General features: G+C 38.3%; 1 protein-coding gene across 5 annotated transcripts in view; it reads right to left on the reverse strand.

Annotated features, from left to right (window-relative positions):
* FSD1L (fibronectin type III and SPRY domain containing 1 like) overlaps positions 1-19,119 on the reverse strand; it is a 35,087-nt gene that overhangs the window by 4,188 nt on the left and 11,780 nt on the right. For 2 of the 5 annotated variants that reach the window (XM_055699794.1, XM_055699796.1), the window contains 8 exons: positions 18,475-18,497; positions 15,964-16,085; positions 11,946-12,155; positions 11,540-11,638; positions 9,662-9,788; positions 3,012-3,109; positions 2,309-2,560; positions 1,900-1,988 (listed from right to left, as the gene is read on the reverse strand). In XM_055699794.1, coding sequence (XP_055555769.1) covers positions 1,900-1,988; positions 2,309-2,560; positions 3,012-3,109; positions 9,662-9,788; positions 11,540-11,638; positions 11,946-12,155; positions 15,964-16,085; positions 18,475-18,497 — 1,020 coding nt within the window. The remainder of the gene's footprint in view (positions 1-1,899; positions 1,989-2,308; positions 2,561-3,011; positions 3,110-9,661; positions 9,789-11,539; positions 11,639-11,945; positions 12,156-15,963; positions 16,086-18,474; positions 18,498-19,119) is intronic. The other 3 variants (XM_055699795.1, XM_055699799.1, XM_055699797.1) reach the window with 3 other exon arrangements.

Raw genomic sequence — 19,119 nt, forward strand, 5'->3', positions numbered from 1 at the left:
GAACATTATTAATTATCTACATCTCTTCTCCTGTCCCACAATGGAACTAACACAAAACCTGCAGCTGCATGTCTTCCCTCTTGCTTTCTAGTCACAGTACTCTGTAAAACATTCTAATCACCCAGAAGCTAGTTTTGAAGACCATAAAGTATAAGATGCTTCACATACTATGCTTTATGACTAAGTTTATAACCAAGTCTAAGATCTAGCACTAAAAGAACTGCTCATAATAGGAAAACTTCTTTGAAGACCAATGTACTAGCAGCAAGTACTTTATGACAATGAAAAGCAATACTGTCACTACACTCCAGTGTGTGAAAGCAGTGCTTAGTTCTAGTTACAGCACGGCAGAATTATGTCAATGTAAACATAATACAAAAAACCCCCTATGTTTTGAGAAGCATTAAGGGCACAGGTACCAGTGACCTCTATTTTACAACCAAGGTCCTGAAAAAACATTTATCCCTGTTTATGAATAAATTTGAGAGCTGTAATTAAGTAGCTTGCAATTTTTAAGTGTTCCGACTAACCCAAGGTCTGACTGCTATCACCAAGCACTAGACCAGGGGTCCTCAAACTTTTTAACCAGGGGGCCGGCGCGGATGCAGTGGCAGGCAGCCATCTGCGGCTGCTTGGTTTCCCCTCCCCCCCCAACCCCGGTGGGGGGGAGCAGGGGGGGTCTGTAAATAGCAGGGGCCGGATTGAGGACCCTGGGGGGCCGTAGTTTGAGGACCCCTGCTCTAGAGGCTGTATGAGATGCAAGCTAATAGGCCAAACCATGGGTAAGCAAGTGTTTCCTTGGATGCCCTAGGAACTGACTTGTCAGTCAGCCTTAGCAATGCTAGAGGAATGACTAACACAGGTATCCCAGCAGTTCCGAAGCCATTCTGTTCCCCGTATGTTGAAAAGGTTCAGTAAGGCAACTTGCTTAGTCACCTCCAAATAAACAGCTATTAAAATTCTTGGACTCCTGTTGTCAGTACCTCTAGCCAACAGTAGAAATTGTGCAGGCAATTCTGTCTGATGAAAGTGAAAAATCAGGTGTTTGCAAGTGCTAGATGTAAGGCTGCCCAGGCGAGTTACTTTTCTGTTCCTGCTCCATGCCCAAAAGAACAATAACTTTATTTTGGTCTAATCACACTTTAAAATTACTATGCTATGTTTCTATGGGCTACATTACACGAGACTAGAGATCAGAATCTAGGCAGCTGAGTTGCTAGCCTCCTCCAGATTCCACAGTTTTCCTAGACCTGTACGCTGCTTCCAAAGTATAATGCACCTGATGGCATCTTTTAACACAGCTGAGGCCTGCAAATTTAGTTAGTTACTTAAATCATCAAAGGAAAACCAATACACAGTAACTAGTAATTTTCCTGTACATTTTTTTGCAAGGTTTGAATCTTTAGAATTGCAACAAGTTTTCACTGATTAGCTTAGAACCACAAAAAAGTTACACAGGCTAGTGAAATGGCTGGCAAGACAAATCCCACAGAGCTTTTAAAGATTTGAAAGCTAGAGTCTTGTATCTCAGAGAGAAGCATCTGCTGTTGTTCCGTCTCATGATAGCTACTCGGACAGCCTGCAGCATCTTGGACTCTTATTTGCATCAGTTCAAACCAATTACCGCAGCAGGCTCATCAGCTACTTGAATGCGCTATGAATTTACCCTACAAAAATGTGATGACTTATTTACATAGCAGAGACATCCAGATAACAGAGTTCTCCCATTGGAGTGCTGCTCTAAGTACCACAGGAAATCAAAAAGAAAGTGTTAAAAATTGTTTAAAATTATTAGTCAGCCAAAAACAGCGCTCCCAGTTTCTTCCTTTAAAAACCAATTAAGTCTTTAGTAAAATGAATTCTGTGCTAGAAACTGAACAAAATTTTATAGATACTGACCATGAAGCCTGGTAATAATTGTTGAGTAAACTTTGTTCTAAAGGTGTATAAGAGCTTCTTTGAGTTTCCATCGTAAAATGTGAGCTGACCTAAAAGAGACAGAAAACAAGTTGAAATACATGTTTAAATGCTATTGGTGTGTAAGTTTTGGTAAAATTGATTTTTTTCCAGAGAAAGGTTTCCAGAACACAACAAATACAGTCCACATGACTGAAAAATACTCAGTAGCTCTGCCACACAGATGAACCCAGATCATTTGACATTACAAGCATTATTACACAAACAGCTCTGGGCCTTATTTTCATTAAGAGACTGTATCAATCTGGAAGTAATGTGCTACTTTAGCCTTGTCCTGATTCAATTTGGCATGGGTAAGTTTTTAGCTAGATATCTTAAGATTGTAATTTACCTCCATCAAAGTCGCAGTACACTCCTATTCTGTCTGGAACAGGCATATCTAGAGTCTTGGTTTTATTATTATGTTTTGCTGAAAATGTGGTTTGCAGCCAGTTGTTGATATGGATGCACCAGCTTGAATTAGTCTTCCCCAGTTGCTCAAATTTCCCCAGGTTTCTATATGTTACTCCCACACTGTAGGATTTGCATTCCTTCTGGGCTCTCACCTCCCAGTAATGCTGTCCACTTTCAATAGCAGTGTCTCCTACCAAAAAAACCCCAACATTTAGTTGCTACAATTAAGCATACCTTCCAATGCTTGCTTCCTTATAGGCACTTCTCTTTTTATTTTAAGATGAGGGCTTAAAAATAAAAAAAACCTGAACTACAAGGAACAAAAAAATTCATGTACAAGAAAACAGAATAAAAATTTAAAATAGAATAACAAAACAGCTTTTACTTACACTTACTGAGACAAGATACATTTAACAGCAGTGAATGTTAGTCACCAAAGAGCTTTATAATAGAAGAGCTTCAACAGACTTGAAGACACATACTGTATCATGAAATTGTGGTGTTATATAGAAAAAACTCCTTCTACGCAAGACAGCATCAAGTACACAGCCTTGAACAATCACAGATTTTCCCTCTAATTCCTACCTAATCTGTTCTCCCACAGCATTACACCTCTAACAAAATTTAAAAGTTCACCTTACCTAACACCGTGTATGATTCACCAGCAAAACGATCTCTGCTGCTCCTCCTCACCAAGGATCTGCTAAAAGATATCCTCTTTGGAGACTGTGGGCCACTTCTAAGAAGAAATTAACCGTTCAAGATTTGGATGCAATTACAGAAATGCACACACAGACAACTTTTCCCAAGTCAATCAGGGAGCAATAAACATACTACATAAGCTATTGAAATGACACATTAGTTCAGCCACTTAACACCTCTATCAGCATGCATGCACAAGAACTGCAAGAGCAGACAGCAAGGAAAGATACATGGCATTGTAACAAACAATTTCAGAGGCACTTGAGAAAGGAAACAGGACAAAAAAGCAGATGTGTTGCAGATGCATTTGAATGAATGCCTGTATAAAACATTGTTTCACCTGTACTATGCAGAACCTTAGAGAATTCATGTTTCTGGTTTTCCCCATAGGATTTCTAGTGAGTCTTATCTGATTGTTGTAGCTGATCTGTTAAGTATGAATATACTGTTGATGCTCAATGCCAAAATGCCTAGTTTTCACTATTAGTATCAGCGAATGGGAAAATAACATCAGTTGTATTAAATGTAGGTTTTTCAGCACATGTATGGCTTGTATAAGCAATGACTGAAATGCCAGGAAAACATCTAACTCTATGAAGAATGAAAGGAGTAAAACTGTGATAACTGTATTAGAAAATACACACTGAAGATTATATAAAACCCAAGAGAGTCAACTCTAAAAAAAATTGATATTAAAAAAAAGATAAAGTGAGACTTCCAGGGTTTACTGCATCGCTCTCCTAAAAAGAAAAAAAAGCCACCAACAAATCAAACACCAAAAGTATACTGAAGGATGGAGATTGTGATTAAGTCTATCAAAGACTACAGAAAATTGTGTCAGAACACATTCTGCTAAGAAGCACGCAGCAACTCCTCAAGAGTCATTATAACATTTAAAAGCCTAATCCCAATAAAGAAAGACTTAGATTTTCTAATCATTCTTTTCAAAAGCATTCTCAGGACACAATAGCAAAATAAACAAAACCACACTTTGCCCTAGAGAATATTCTAATAAGTTACATAAAAGAATAACGTTAACCTCATGAGGTTTTCAAACATTTTACTGTAGTTGTGCCCCCAAAAAGTATTCCTAGCAATCTAAGCTTTACATAAAATGAAAGCTATTTGCAAATTGCAATGAATATTAAAACTCAGTAGCCAGGAATCATGTCTGGTTGTTACTTTAAAGGTGATGGGTAGCAAAGAATTTTAACTTTTCAAAAATACCTATGCAGTTTAGAGTTTAATTTAATTGGAAAAAAATTTTAAGTATATAAGTCTCTGAAATACACACATGAAGTCATTGCCAAATCTTCATCCTCTGTAGTATATCATACATTAACCTTAGAAGAGTTATCACACACACAAGTTCTCTCTCCAACCTTTCCCTCAGCTACAATTTGGTAAAGCTAACTGCCACTTAAATGCCCACTAATATAGTGAAGTTTAGCTTGTTTCCTTTCAGATTCATTCAACACTAAATTCAAGTTTTCTGTAATTGTTCTCTAATACCATTTCATAAAGGGTTAGAAAATGGCCCTTTTGCCTCATACCTTCATTAAAATAAAGTCACAGGGGAATCAAAAGATGAGTGGGATATTAAGCTCTCATACATAAGTATAATAGAATCTCTGGTTCACCTTCATGACTAAGTTTGATTTATTCCAGTTACAGAAGTCTAAAAGAAATCACTGATGAAAAGGCTGTCTACTTTAGCATCACCACTTATCATATAAATTTGCCAGTACTGATCAGAAAACAGCTAAACTTCTAAATTGCTTGCAAGAGTTACATGAAGGGTGCAAACATATTATGCAGGTGCATCACATCATATGCTTTTGAATCTTGTTAACATGAAGGAAGCTCTAGTTTACTTACCAAAGAAAAAGGTAGCAAGTGATAGCATGGAAAAAGAGAAAAGCATAGCCAAGAATTAAAGCATAATTTCAGGGGGAATCATCACTCTCGGCAGATTCCATCCTGCTTCAAGTGCAAAGATCATTCACTCACACTTCCAACAAAAGCTGCTCAATTTTTTCTATTTACTATTTTACTATTACTGCTCAACTCAGTATAAATGAGTTATGCAAAAAGCAATACGGCCATTTAGAGCACCACCATAAGACAGATGCAGGTGCTTTGCTACTATTTTCTCAAAGTTAGGAAGACATTAAAAGGTCCTCAATATCATTTATTTTATTCAAGTCTTCTGTAAATGGCCGTTGCATGTCCTTTGTCTATTCAAAATCTAACAGCCTTTAACAGTTCAATGACATTAGGTATTTGGCATAAGTTTAAAAAATAGTCGTTGGTTTTGGGTTTTTTTTTTTCCTCCAAGTACTTAAATCTCCCTTCCAATACGGAAAGTCAGAAAAATTTATAGAGAAAGTCAGTTTGGTGCCCATTTTCCAACACAGCATGTTCTTTATTAGTTAGTATATAACTGATGCAGTTTTTCCAATATTCAGTGACAGATATTCTGGTCTTATGGTTAGGATTGTTGCCTACAGCACTTAAGTTAGTCCCAGTTTTCTTGTCCATTTCAGCAAACACAACATATTCCAAGCAGTATGTATTCTGTTTTGGAATGGTTGAGGAGGGATATCAGAAGTTATCCATGGATGGATATCAGAAGTTATCCAGAGGTTTTTTTCTAGTTTAACAAATATTTTACAGATCATTTAGCATTTCATTGTCATCATATTCTTTCCAACCCCTGAAAGCTGCACATTTCCTTTTTAAAACAATAAGGCAACTTTTCCCACCAACTATGGAGCTAGCTTCAAATCTTCCCTCTAATACAGACACCATTGCACAGATACTCAAAAGGGAACAAAAGCCCTGTCTGCAAGAAAGAATGCAAGCTCATTTAAATCTCCTGCTAGAAAAGATTAGCCTGAGATGCTAAGCTGAACATGTGACCATGTTCTACTAAAGCAAAGGCCAGTAAAGAGTTTCACCAGTTCTTACAACTACAAAAGGAGACCAAGGTGTAAGACTCCCAGAGTCAGCGGTTATCTCCAAGAGATTTTTAAAACTTAGTTTAGCAGAAATTAATATGTTTTCTGTAGTAGAACTAGCAACACTGCACAGCTTCAAGAGCTTGTTTTTGCCTACAAAAACTTTTCTTTACTGCTAATCTCAAACCAAATACATATCCATCTGATAGATGAATACAGAAGAATAAAACCTACAAGTTAGGAACCTGGGCATTTGTTTTGGTCCCACAACTTCTAAATCAGTGACAAAGAGCAAGAGCGCAAAATGGGAGAAGTAATTTCTCAAACAGGAGTTTTGTTAGAAAAATCATGAAAAAATTTACACTAACACAACTGCACAAAGAATAGCAGAATATTTTAGCTGCCTTTATGTATCAAAAAGAGAGATGCTTTCATTTGGACGATTGGTTCTGCAAGTAGAATTGCCATGAAGCTTTTTACACATGCCCTCAGGCTAACTTCATTCTCTTTGAAAGTGTAAAAACAACGATTTGTTTTCATCTAATGTCTAGCTTACAGCACAAGTTCAGAGGCGAAAAGGTTTTCACATTGAAAAAAATAAGAACTAGAAAAATTTTAAATTTCTCAGAAAGGTACTCTTTACTATATTTGTAGAAAAATTTAGCGCACCATCATGTGCCAGAAGGCTAAGTAAGCATAAATATGTCTGTAAGTAACAGAGATCTTTCTATCAACACTAGAATGTTTTAATGTTCTTCCAACCATTGTAAATCAGGTCTCTCGTTAGGACACATCCTTCCAGGAAGACTCTTTTCTAGTCACTGGAAAATACATACACAACTTCTGTGAATCCAGGTTAACCTTCAAAATATTTTTTAAAAGCACATGTGCACTGTTACTCATAAAGGCTATTAGATTTATTTCTCAGTACATCAAGCAAAGGAAAGTAGCATAAACTCCCAACAAAACTAGGTGCTAGATCCCAGGAATAAGAGGTATATTATCACCTTCTGGCCACTGTTGACAGAAATAAGTAGTCATTAAACAACCCTTCTATTACTACAGTAAGTTATCGCAATTTTTAAACTGCCATTAAAACTTACTCTACCATGCTTCTGGCAGTATATGCCTATATGGAAGGTATTTGTTCATAAATTATCTCAAGCAGTGCTCTTTATACCAAAATGTGCACGTTGAAAGTGAATTAATTGTCTTTGAGGAAGAAGTAACCAGTTCTGCAGACAAGGCAAGAGCACTGAACACTGTTCACACCTTGACATTAGCAAGGCTTTTAACCCAGTACCCCCAAACCTCAAGAGGTAAGATACAGACTGGGTAGTTGGCCATAAGCTGTACACAGAACCAGATGAGCACCAGGGTCACAGTTATGGATAGCGTTCTCCAGATGAGGGAACCCCACACGATAGGACAGGCTGGGGGACAACTGAGGGAAGAGCAATTCTGCAGAAAAGCAGCCGTGAGTGTTGGTGGACAACAGGAGCCAACAACAGGTGGACAATTCACTGCACTGTGCCTTCACAGCAGAGGTGACCAACCCCATCCTGGGCTGTAGCAGCAAGACAGCAACCAGGAGGCCAAAGCAAGTAACCATTCCTCTTGATTTGGCACTTGTCAGACTGACCCTGAAGCCCTGTGTCCCAGCCTGGGCTCCTCAGGACTATACTCTGACATATTAGAGGCAAGTCCAGTGGAGGGCCAACAACTCAATTAAGGGAGTGGGGTACAGGAAGGCAATTGGGTTTGCACAGCCTCAGGAAGACAAGAGCCAGCTGCTGTCTTTAACAGTGCAACAGGGCAGTACAGAGAAGATCAAGTCAGGCTTTTCGCAGAGGGGTACACATAAGTAGCCGAGAGGCACCCGGTACTCATTGCACCACAGGAAATTCTAGTTGGGTATCAGGATATTCCTCCCCTCCTGTGCGGGTGGACAGGAACAGAGGCCCTGCAAGTTAACACATTCTTCATCCTTGGATATATTCAAGGCCCAGTCAGAATAGACTGCCACAGTGACGTTCTTCCAAGCATATTTACTCAGTGATTCTGAACAGCACAAATTTAAATGGCCTAACACTCAACAATCTAACTTAACAGAATCCTTGGTACTTAAGTACTTCTCTTAGAGGAAAATGGCTAGCAAATGTGTTCAGGGCTGCTACTTCTTTTACGAGTTATGTTCCATTATTTTTTGCTACGTGGTTTGTTTTACTGGTAACTTTTCCTCACCAGTGAGTGTTATAAGATAAAATTGGTACTATAGGTGGTGGCTGAATTTATCTAACCTTAGCTTTTCCAAAAGGACAAAGCAGGTAACTTTCCGTATTTTTTTATAGCAGAAAAGCTGTCTATTCACCAGTAGTAACCTGGGACACTACTAAACAGAATTACATCAGTTGTCTGCTGACATTTACCTCACCTACTGTATTGAGTTTACATGGCAAGGTTTTGGTAGCAGCAGGGCTGCAACGGTGACTTCTGTGAGAAGATGCCAGAAGCCACCCTGTGTGAGAAGGAGACAGTGACAGCTGGCTCCAAGACAGACCCATCACCAAACAAAACTGAACCAGTCAGTGATAGCGGTAGTGCCTCTGTGACAACTTATTTAAAGGGTAAAAGCTGCCGCAAAAGAGCATATAGAAGAGAGGAATGAGGATACAGCCACCCTGCAGTCCATGGAGGACCCCACACCAAAGCAGGTGGATGTGCCCTGAAGGAAGGTGCAGCCCACGAAGAGCCCACACTGGAGCAGGTTTGCTGGCAGGATCTGCGGCCCTGTGTGGGACCCAAACTAGAGCAGACTGTTCCTAAAGGACTACACACTATGAAAAGGACACAGGCTGGAACAGTTTATGAAGGACTGCAGTCTGTGGGAGAGGCCCACGTCAGAGCAGTTAGTGAAGGACTGTCTCCCTTGGGTGGGACTCCACAGTGGAGCAGGCAAAGAGCATGAGGAAGAAGAATCAGCAGAGACAACACATGTATTCACTGAAATCCTCATCCTCCAACCCTGTCCACTGCTTGAGGGGAGGAGGTAGGGAAGTTGGGACTGAAGTGGATCCTGGAAGAAGGGAGCAGTGCAGAGAGTGTATTTTAAGATTTGTTCTTATTTCTCATGATCATACTCTGAATTTTGATTGGCAATAAATTCAGATTTCCCCAAATCAAGTCTGTTTTGCCTGTGATAGTAACTACAGAGTGATCTCCTCATCTTTATCTCAATGCGCAAACCTTTTGTCATTCTTTCTCCCACTGTCAAGTCGAGACAGAGCAGCTTGGTGGACACCAGGTGGCCAGCCAAGGTCAACCCACTACACCTACAAGTTAGTGTATCATTCAAAGTACTCAACTAACAAATTATTTTAAATTAATTGAATCCTATTTAATGATTAAAACTTTTCTAATAGCTTCCATAAACAACCTCCACATCTGTGTGACAGGGGAAGGAAAATAAAATAAAAAAAAACAAAATTTCTTCCAGAACAACATTTATGAATGAAAATTCCTTTGGTGTCCCACTGTCCTCAATGCTTTAATTGTCCCCCTACCCTCATCCCTTAATTGCCAGATGAGACATGTCAGACAACTTAAGCATTTAAAAAAACAGTTCTTACGTGCTTTTATTTTCCTTCCCTTTTATTTTTTCTTGGCCTTTGCCTCCAGTAGTAACCCATTCAACATAGGTATCTCCAACTTTCAAGTTCAGGTGACATGAAGTACTGTCCAAACCGAACACAAACGCTGGCCAAGACAAAATGCAAAACAGTGAAATGGTATAATGCTCTATCCCAACAGTGGCTATTCATAGAAAATTATAGAAGCAGAAGTAAAATTGTAGCAGAGCACTGTTTGACTTAACAGAAACATCAGCTTTTTAGTCTAATGCTTGTAATCAGGGTAAGGAGCCCTTTACATAAAGCCAACTATTACCTTCAGTGCATAGATTACATCAAAGTATATTTCTTCATCTCTATAATGCTGCAATATCAGCAATGAAATTCAGCTAGCACTTTCTGCTAGTTATAGCTTACTCCCTAGATTCTTAAAATCATGGATGATTTTAAAAAGATATGTTTATTTTTCACACTTCACAGCACTAAGTTGCCAACAAGGTGTTCATGATTCGTAAGGACTGCTGACTTGGAAAATACTAAACTGACAGGGTAGCACATAGAGGCAGAGTTGAACTACAAAGTCAGCTGCAGATACAGGAACAGTAGATGCATGCAACTAGAAGAGACTTGGTATTTGTTGCAGCCAAGTCTTTCATCCAAGAAAACAAAATTAATACAACATGCCAAGTTCACTAAGAAGTTTATCTACTGACTATACCTTAAATGTCCTAACACCATCAGATATCATAGTCCAAATCTGAAAGAAAGTATACTTGAGATTTTAAGAGCTTAGAGCTCAGCAGAACTCAAGTCTAAAAACCAGTAAGGTAAGCACATGGATGAAAATACTGAGCTTCTGTGGGCTTGTTATTAAAGTGCACTAGATGTTCACATAGAAGTAACAAAAATAATATGGGAAACCTCACAACTACCCAAAAAATCAAAATCAGGATTATTTTTCTGGTACTGGAATAAGGAATGTAAGTGGCTGTTAAATGGATACTATGTATCTGACAATGAATGTTGCTTAAGAGTATTAAAATAATTTTAGAAAAGTTACCTGAATGCCCATCAGCTCATTCAAATTGCATATAGCTTTGTTATTATGAAGCAACAGAATTCACAAGTAACAGAATTTATATTTTAATTATCCAGTTCATATCAGCCATCTTGCCCTTTACACTACAGACTTGGCTATAACTAAAGCCTCAGGATCATTATTCTCCACCATAATAGTTAAGATCCCATTTTGTGTTCTGTCACAAAACAATTTCCAAGAAATGTTTTTCCAGTTAATTTACAAAACAATGTTAGGAAGCCACCATCCTCAGAAAAACTGATTTCTAACGCAGTGCCTTAACTCTAGCAATCTAGAGCTGCCTAGTTGGTTTTTTTTAATATTGACAGTGATTAGTATATACAGCTACAAGGTCAGGAAGTTCTTTTCAGCAACTTTTATTTACAGAAAGCTATCACCTGTCACATATTAAGTACCAATAACCAGCCAACTACACCAACTGTTTAGATGCCCCAAGAGTCCTACTGATGCTCAGCCACAACATTCATCTTCTCTTGCTGGATGTTCATATGATGTAGCTTCACATAGTACTATCAATCCACAGTTCAAAACAACCCATCTCAAACTGTTGCAGAAAGTCACATCAAGCACTAAAAATGAGGTAGGGAATACTAAAAGACCAGCTTTATGTCAATGAGTTTTGTAATCCTATACAGAAATACTTGTTTTCCTTTTTACTTAGGACATGTGTCAGCAGTGCTCATGCAGAAGCAGACTTAACATACAAGTTCATGTATGAAAGCAGAACAGTAAGCACAGGGTTTTCACTACATCTAAGGTTAGAGTCTTTGAAATTTTACCTTTGGTTTCCAGAGTCACAGGATCAGAGTATTCCCCTGCCACAGCTTTGTTGCAAGCTTGTACTCTAAAATTCATGTATTTTGTATCAAATTTCAGACCTAAAAAGTGAATATTTATAAACTTGATAGATATTCATTATTGACAATTATTACAAGACTGTAGCTGTCTTCCATTTATCTCAATCTGCAAAAAACAAGTTTAAGTATCAGTATGAACTTCATTTGACACATTTTTTACAAAACCTCAGCCAAAACAAAATGCAGAGCCATAATTGTACAAAGCACTCAAGACTAATGTGAAACAATGGAAGCTTCATTACATACAGGAAAACAGGTCTTTTGCAAAATTTCCAAGCATAAAGAATTATACCACTATTCTTGGTTTTGAAGTATAAGACACATTTACCCGATAATGTATATTCAGTAGCTTTAATGTAGTTTATCGCTTCCCAACGCTGTCCATCTTTTGCTCGAGGAAACCCACTGCAGTTGGTTTTCCTATACTCCAGTAAAAAATGATCAATTCTGCTGTCCTCTTCAGGCATTCTCCATGACACTGTTATGCAGTTATCAGCAACCAAACATGCTGCTAGATCTATCTCTGGAGCTTTGGGTACTGCAGAAGACAAATACACAGATCAGTACGAAGAAGAGAATGGACTGAATATTAATTTGTTCTCCTTGGATTTACAGAGTTCAGAAGTTGCCCTTGGCAACTGAGTAACACTCATTCCTTTTAGAGGATCTATTCCATTAGCAAAGCATGATAGAATAACATTTCACGAAACAAGAAATATGCATTAGCTCTAGAGCGAACATTTCCATCATGTTTTCCAGATGACTGTTTTGCCACTAAGTTGGGCGATCCCCTTCTGGAAGCAGTACAAAGGACATGCTAGAGTGGAGTGGACTTACAATTATGAACCTACATTTAGAGTTCTAAACTAGTTCTAAAACACTAAACAAAGGACATTAAGAAGTAAACTTTTATTTCCGAGTCTTTGAAAGGTAAGTGCCTGCAGCCCTCAACAGTATCACTTCAGTTTACATTCACTATTACAGACAACTAACAGCATGATAGTTTCCACTAGCCAGTCAGCAGCAGTTCACTAGCCTTCTTTCCTTTTCATCCTGTCTTGAAACAAGTGGCAAGAATTCCTAAGATTCACTAGAGAAAAGACAGAAATAAAATGTTTATAGAAATAGAAGTCTACTTCCATGAAATCAAAGAGCACTTAAGTCACTGGAAAATGTTTTTCCAAGGCAGGCATCTACATATTCTTTGTAGCATCCAAATTACTTTCAAAGCAGAGTTTTGCTGGAGGATGTGAAAAAGATGCTTTATTGTTTGCAGGTTTTGGAGGAATGATCTGCAAAAGTTTTTTCCTTGTATGTGAATGTTTCTCTCTCACAAAAGCTTGAAGTAGACATAAAAGTGGCTCGCGAGTCAATCATGCGGGAACATCAAAAGTATAATACCAATGCATTCTACTGGTAGACCTGCAGATTGTCAAAAATCATCCCTTTTCATAACACTCAAACCCTTAACTGTGTAATGCCCCTGTGACCAAGTTCTAATTACATATAGATTGCCTCACTGCTGTTGAAACTTTTTAACAGATTGTTAGCTTTGATGCCCCTCCACAATGACTGATGACAATCTGCATCACATTAATTATGGTTGAGTCATTTCGAGATGTGTCATTCTACCATCTAGATGCAAAACACCTCCTCGCTCTAGCAGGTCCCGCAGAAACAGAAGGCCTAGTTTGCTTCATGCATACCGCTTTACACCTTCCCTTCATGTATGAGCTGTTCCAGCATTTGCATATAACACTACCGAAACACTCCCTTTCACCCCTCACATCCCCGCAGTTTAAGCTAAGCAGGAATCACACTGAAACTGGTAGTGTAAGTCTAAAATGCTTGAGGACAAATAAGCAGCACAGAAGAGATTGGAAGCAAAAGCATTCAGGTCTATACTGGTTTTGGCTGGGACAGAGTTATATTTCTTCATACAGGCTTTTATGGTACTATGCTTTGGATTGATGATGAAAACAGTTTTGATAACACAGGGGGTTTAGTTATTGCTAAGAGGCATCTAGCCCTTTTCTGCTTCTCATACCACCGTTGTGAGTAGGCTGGGGGTGCACAAGAAGCTGGGAGGGGACACTGCCAGGACAGCTGACCCCAACTGACCAAAGGGATATTCTATACCATATGGTGTCATGTTTAACAATAAAAGCTGGAGAAAGAAGAAGGGAAAGATGTTTGGCATTTTGTCTTCCCAAGTAACTGTTACAGATGATGAAGCCCTGCTTTCCTGGAGATGGCTAAACATTTGCCTGCTACTGGGAAGCAGCAAATTAATTCACTCACACAGCTTTTGCTTTACCTATTAAACTCTACCTCAACTCACAAGTTTTCTCACTTTTAGCCTCCTGACTCTCTTCCCCATCCTGCTACACAGCAGGGGAGTGAACAAGGGGCTGTGTGGTGCTTGGTTGCCAGGTTTAAACCACGTTCTCAAGTGTTAATCGTGTACATTTGCCATCAAATTTCAAAGTCATCCAACTATAATTTGAGAATAGGATCAGTAAGATCACTTCTTTGGCAACAGAAAAATTAAGATGAGGCCAAGTATTTCAGAACATACACCTGTAAGATTAGCTACCTACTCCAGTTTTTCTTGACATGGTATAACATACCAGGTAAAGACTATTCCCTGTGTTTGGAGGGACCAAGTCTTCAGCATAATTCCGGCAAGCAGTGTTCAAATGACTGCATTACCATGACACCAAACCCATTTTCAACTTCCCACAGCAAGACATCAGTGTTTCCTGACGTATGAAGGTCTATCAGTGCCCAGTGCAATTTTGCCTGCAACAGTTTGAGCTATCAGTATTTCATGTCAGAGTAATTTGATTAGTTTGGCACCACAGCAAAAGAAAGCCAGATTAATGTCCAGACAGTTAGTATTCCTGTTTACAAATCAAAGGCCCAAACAATTTAAATTCCTATATACTTGATAAGGAAAATGCACACGTAATAAAAGTCATACTAAGTATCTTCATCTAGGTACAAGGCTTTGTTCATGCTTGCTCCTACATCTTTACGCTCCCATTCCTGTTCTCCACTGTGATCACTTTACCTGCCTCGCTCCCTTATCTATGAAATACAGAGCAATGATTGCCACCCACAGTGGTGAATTTCTGCCTGGACACTGCTAGCTACCACAAGGAATAATACTGGCAATTTACTACACCTGCTATCACATACTGTATCTGCAGCATACAAGATAAACTGGCAGAAAAATAAACTGATGCTGCCAAGCCCTTAACAGATTTGAATTAGTGATCTAGAGATGAAACAATTAACATCCCTGCCAGCAGTATTATTATCAATATATTCTTTGTGTCAGTCAAGGGCAAATAAAGCAGTATGAATAAAAAGACGTGAAAGATACATAGTGGTATACGGCATCTAAGTTTACTTTCAAACCGATGCATCAATACACATTTTGTATTATAGGAATACCACTGCCCTTTTAGATTATCCCCCTCTTGCATTTCAGACCATACCACCGCCCTTGTAAGCAACATACCAGCTTACAGTTCCATGCATAACACTACTGCAGATGACTTAAGACTTCAAAGTGTCCCTAAGCATCAAGCTAGTAGCTACCGTCTTGACAAAGTTAAGATAACTTCAGGAAGTATAGAGGAACTGACAACTTGTCCTGGTTTCAGCTGGGACAGAGTTAATTTTCTTCTTAGTAGCTGGTGCAGCGCTGTGTTTTGGATTTGGTGTGAGAGCAACGCTGACAGCACACTGATGGGTTTGGTTGTCGCTGGGTGATCTAAGACAGGACTTCTCAGTTTCTCAGGCCCTGCCAGCGAGAGGGCTGGAGGGGCATGGGACATAGAGAGGGGACAGCTAACCCAAACTAGCTGAAGAGGTATTCCGTATCACATGGCATCAAGCTGAGTATATAAACTGGGGGAAGAGAAAAGGAGAGGGAACATTCAGCATTATAGCATTTGTCTTCCTAAGTAACTGTTAGACATGATGGAGCCCTGTTCTCCTGGAGATGGCCAAACACCTCCCTGCCCATGGGAAGTAGCAAATAAATTCCTTGTTTTGCTTTGCTTGTGTGCGCAGCAACTCAAAGTAAAGACAGTCTAGAAGACTCATTCTTACTTCTGAGATGAATGTTATTTTCATAAATGCTATATTATACTGAAATTAACATAATAAAACTAAAAAACTTTTACCCTCAAGGTATTCAGCTTAACATCCAATGAGTAAGAATAATGAGTTTAGGTACTCTGAAAAATTTGTTCATTAGGGTGCAAGAAGTGTGTTTTTGTTTTAAATATAGTAAGTTATTAATGTATTAACAAATTACCGCATACAGTTTTTACCTGGCAAAAACTTTACGGACTGGAGTATGTGCCTTTCCAGAGTGAAGTCCACCATCATATGAGTCATATTATCATTGACCTTCGGTTTCAGAGAGATGCAGAATGCTGAAGCCGTTGTGACTCTAAATTCAAGAAAGCAGCATTAGCAAGATGTACTGTGCATTTTTTAAAGTCCTATAGCCATTTTCAAAAACAGCAATCAGATAATCTGTATCATTAAAGTCAAACTGTTAGCCAAAACACTGATGAAAGACCAGAACATTTTTCTAATAGGTAGCTGTTTACCATTTAACATAGACTCCAAAATAGGAAGTTTTGTTAACATGACTGTCTCAAAATATAGTACAAACTCCCAGTTTTTCAGTATCAGTAGGCAAAGAAATATCAGAAGTGACTAGAGAGGAGATTAAAACTTCTTTTACTAGTGAAAAAACTTGGATAAGACACAAACTCATACCACTTTACACAAAATCAGGAACCATGAAAAATCTAAAGCACTGCAGAATCAGGATCATGTTTTATATACTTAGAAATTTAAAGCTTAAACTTTTCTAAACTTTCTAAACTAAAGGTTTAGAAAGACTTTCCTGCTTGACAAGATCCACTCATTACCTCCAAAGTGCATTGTCACGTGTTAAATATTGCTCAGGAGGTATTTATAAAAAGCAGCAAACAAGCTGAATATTCTGATTTCATATCTACCTCTGTTCTTATCAGAGGATGAAGAGATGTTTAAGTTGCATATTCAGAGCAACACGGTGTCTGCAAGTATCAGATCAGTTTTACAAGATACACTGAAGCACAGCTCCCATTTCCATTTCTGAAATCTTAGCTCAGTCCTTATTCTGAATACTCTGAAGATACTCCTGTACTCCAACTACACCACCAAAGAAAAAGGAGGACAATTCTCTTGTATAGTTCTGTAACTCTGAAGACATCAGGCCACACAGCAGAATTTGAATAACTGATTCAGACAGCACACAGGTCCTAACTCCTGCTTTAGAAAAAGACACAACAAAGTAATATACACACCACAAAAAGAAGTCAACTGCAAACACTTGTATCCAATTTACATCCACAGATCTGTGGCACCTTTAGAACATCTAATATTTATCACTTCCTGTGATCTCTGAAGTACTTCACCAGTATGCAAGAGATTGTGCACTAGCTACAGAGACATTAAAGAATGGTAAAACCCAAATATTCAGGGAGTGAAGAACGGGGAGGAAATATGGAGTAATAAAGATACAAACTTGTCAAGAGTGACAAGCACTACAATTTTGGGATATAAAACAATTAAGACCCTGAACTGCACATCGTAAGAGAGAGGTCATTTGATTTCCCAAGACAGCTGACGCTCTGAAATTCAGTATGGGCTGCTCAGTAGATTTCATTGCTTGGCCAGATTGGTAGAGTAAATTTTTCCTTAAGAAAGGATAATCCTCTTGATTAGAGGTAAGGGAACACTGAGTAGTCAGATTCAGAAGCTTTTTAACTTCTGTTTAGGCACAGATTTTAAGACAGAGAACCAGCCACAACTGGTTCAAAATGGATTAGATCACACAGCATTTCAAGAACTAGAACAGTAACAGGATGCTTGTTACAGATAAAAAGTATTAAGATTCCTATCACTGACACTATTCCTCTGATTTGTTAAGGACATTAAATCTCTACCCTTGGAAAAGCAAAGATTAATTTCTTCAGCACTGATTCATTTTACATGAAACTTCAGAGATTTTAGCTAGTCAGAACCCTCCTTGAAAACCTCTAAACTGAAAGCCAACCTATTCGGTCCATAAGAGCAACATATGCTGGAAGCTGTCTTTCAAAATATTACGCACATCATAGTAAGACATCTGAACCAGAAGGTCAGACTCTCAGAATGTGGTTATTCTTCCAAGTGAAGAAATACGTCCCTACCATTTATTTTGAAGCAGTGAAGTTTTGCTTTCTAAACAATAGTTTGAAGACACACACAGTTCAAAGAAAAGCTACCAGAAATAGCAATTTCACTGATATTAGTCAGTGATGTCACCAGAAATATTTCAACACCTACAAGACATTTTACATTCAAAAGGAAAATCAGCTAGCAAAAGTCTGTAAGTACTTGAAAAAGCCAAAGAACAAGATTCTCATAATTTAAATGGACAGTCAGCTTAAAACATTAAATTTCAGACATCAGGTATTAATAAATCAGAAGTTGACAATTGTTAATAGTATACTGTATTAATTATATAGATTCACAGAAAGTAACTGCTGCTGCAGAGTTTTACTTCCTTGCATTAAAAACTATCTTTCTCTTTATTAAGCTATGAAAGACCTACAATTAGCAAGGTAAAACACTGCATGAGAAACAGAGACGTTTTTTGTTCTCTCTCAGAAGTTGTGATGTCACAACAAACATGAGTCAATGAATTTCATTTAAGCTGACTATGACCCTTCCAAAATAAAGGCATTTCCAAATATAAGATTAATTCAAAGACACCAAAAGCAACAGACTTTGTACTGTACCTATCTTTGATCTGTCTGGCAGCCTTGATGCACATGCGGGAAAAGAGAGAGAAAAGGGTTAATATTTCCATGCAAGTATCAATGGCAGTAACAAGCAAGAAGGCTGAGAATAATCTCAACTGCATTCCTCAGATCTGAAGATCAAAATGAATTTAACATCTTCATCAAAATAATTTTTCCCATAAAGCATGTTAATTGTATTGGTTAGAACTGCAATTATGTCACCTGGGGAAAAAACTGATCTTAAGAACCATAACAAACCAATTCCAAATTACTCAACTTCCTGATCTCTTCAGATTTCTCTTAATTGGTTAATCTCCCTCACATTTTAAGAGCTACACAACCAAATCAGTAAAATTTAACTACTGTGGATTTTCTGTGAAATTACAAAATACCTATTAGGGGCATGTAACTATACCCGACTCGTTCAGCTATATATCATAGGGCAAAGACTCTGACAAACAAGAGAAAATACGACTTCCTTTAACTCTTCCTCTGAAAGTTACTAAGTACTGTCAGAACAGTATAATAAAGGACTCTTTGCATATGTCACTATTCAAAACCATAGAACATAGGTTTTTTCCCAGCATTTAAATGATACCACTGAAGCAGATGCAGAAGTGGTGATGGCATACTTCAAAGACA

Source organism: Falco cherrug, chromosome Z (assembly GCF_023634085.1).
Source record: "Falco cherrug isolate bFalChe1 chromosome Z, bFalChe1.pri, whole genome shotgun sequence".
Classification (NCBI taxonomy): domain Eukaryota; kingdom Metazoa; phylum Chordata; class Aves; order Falconiformes; family Falconidae; genus Falco; species Falco cherrug.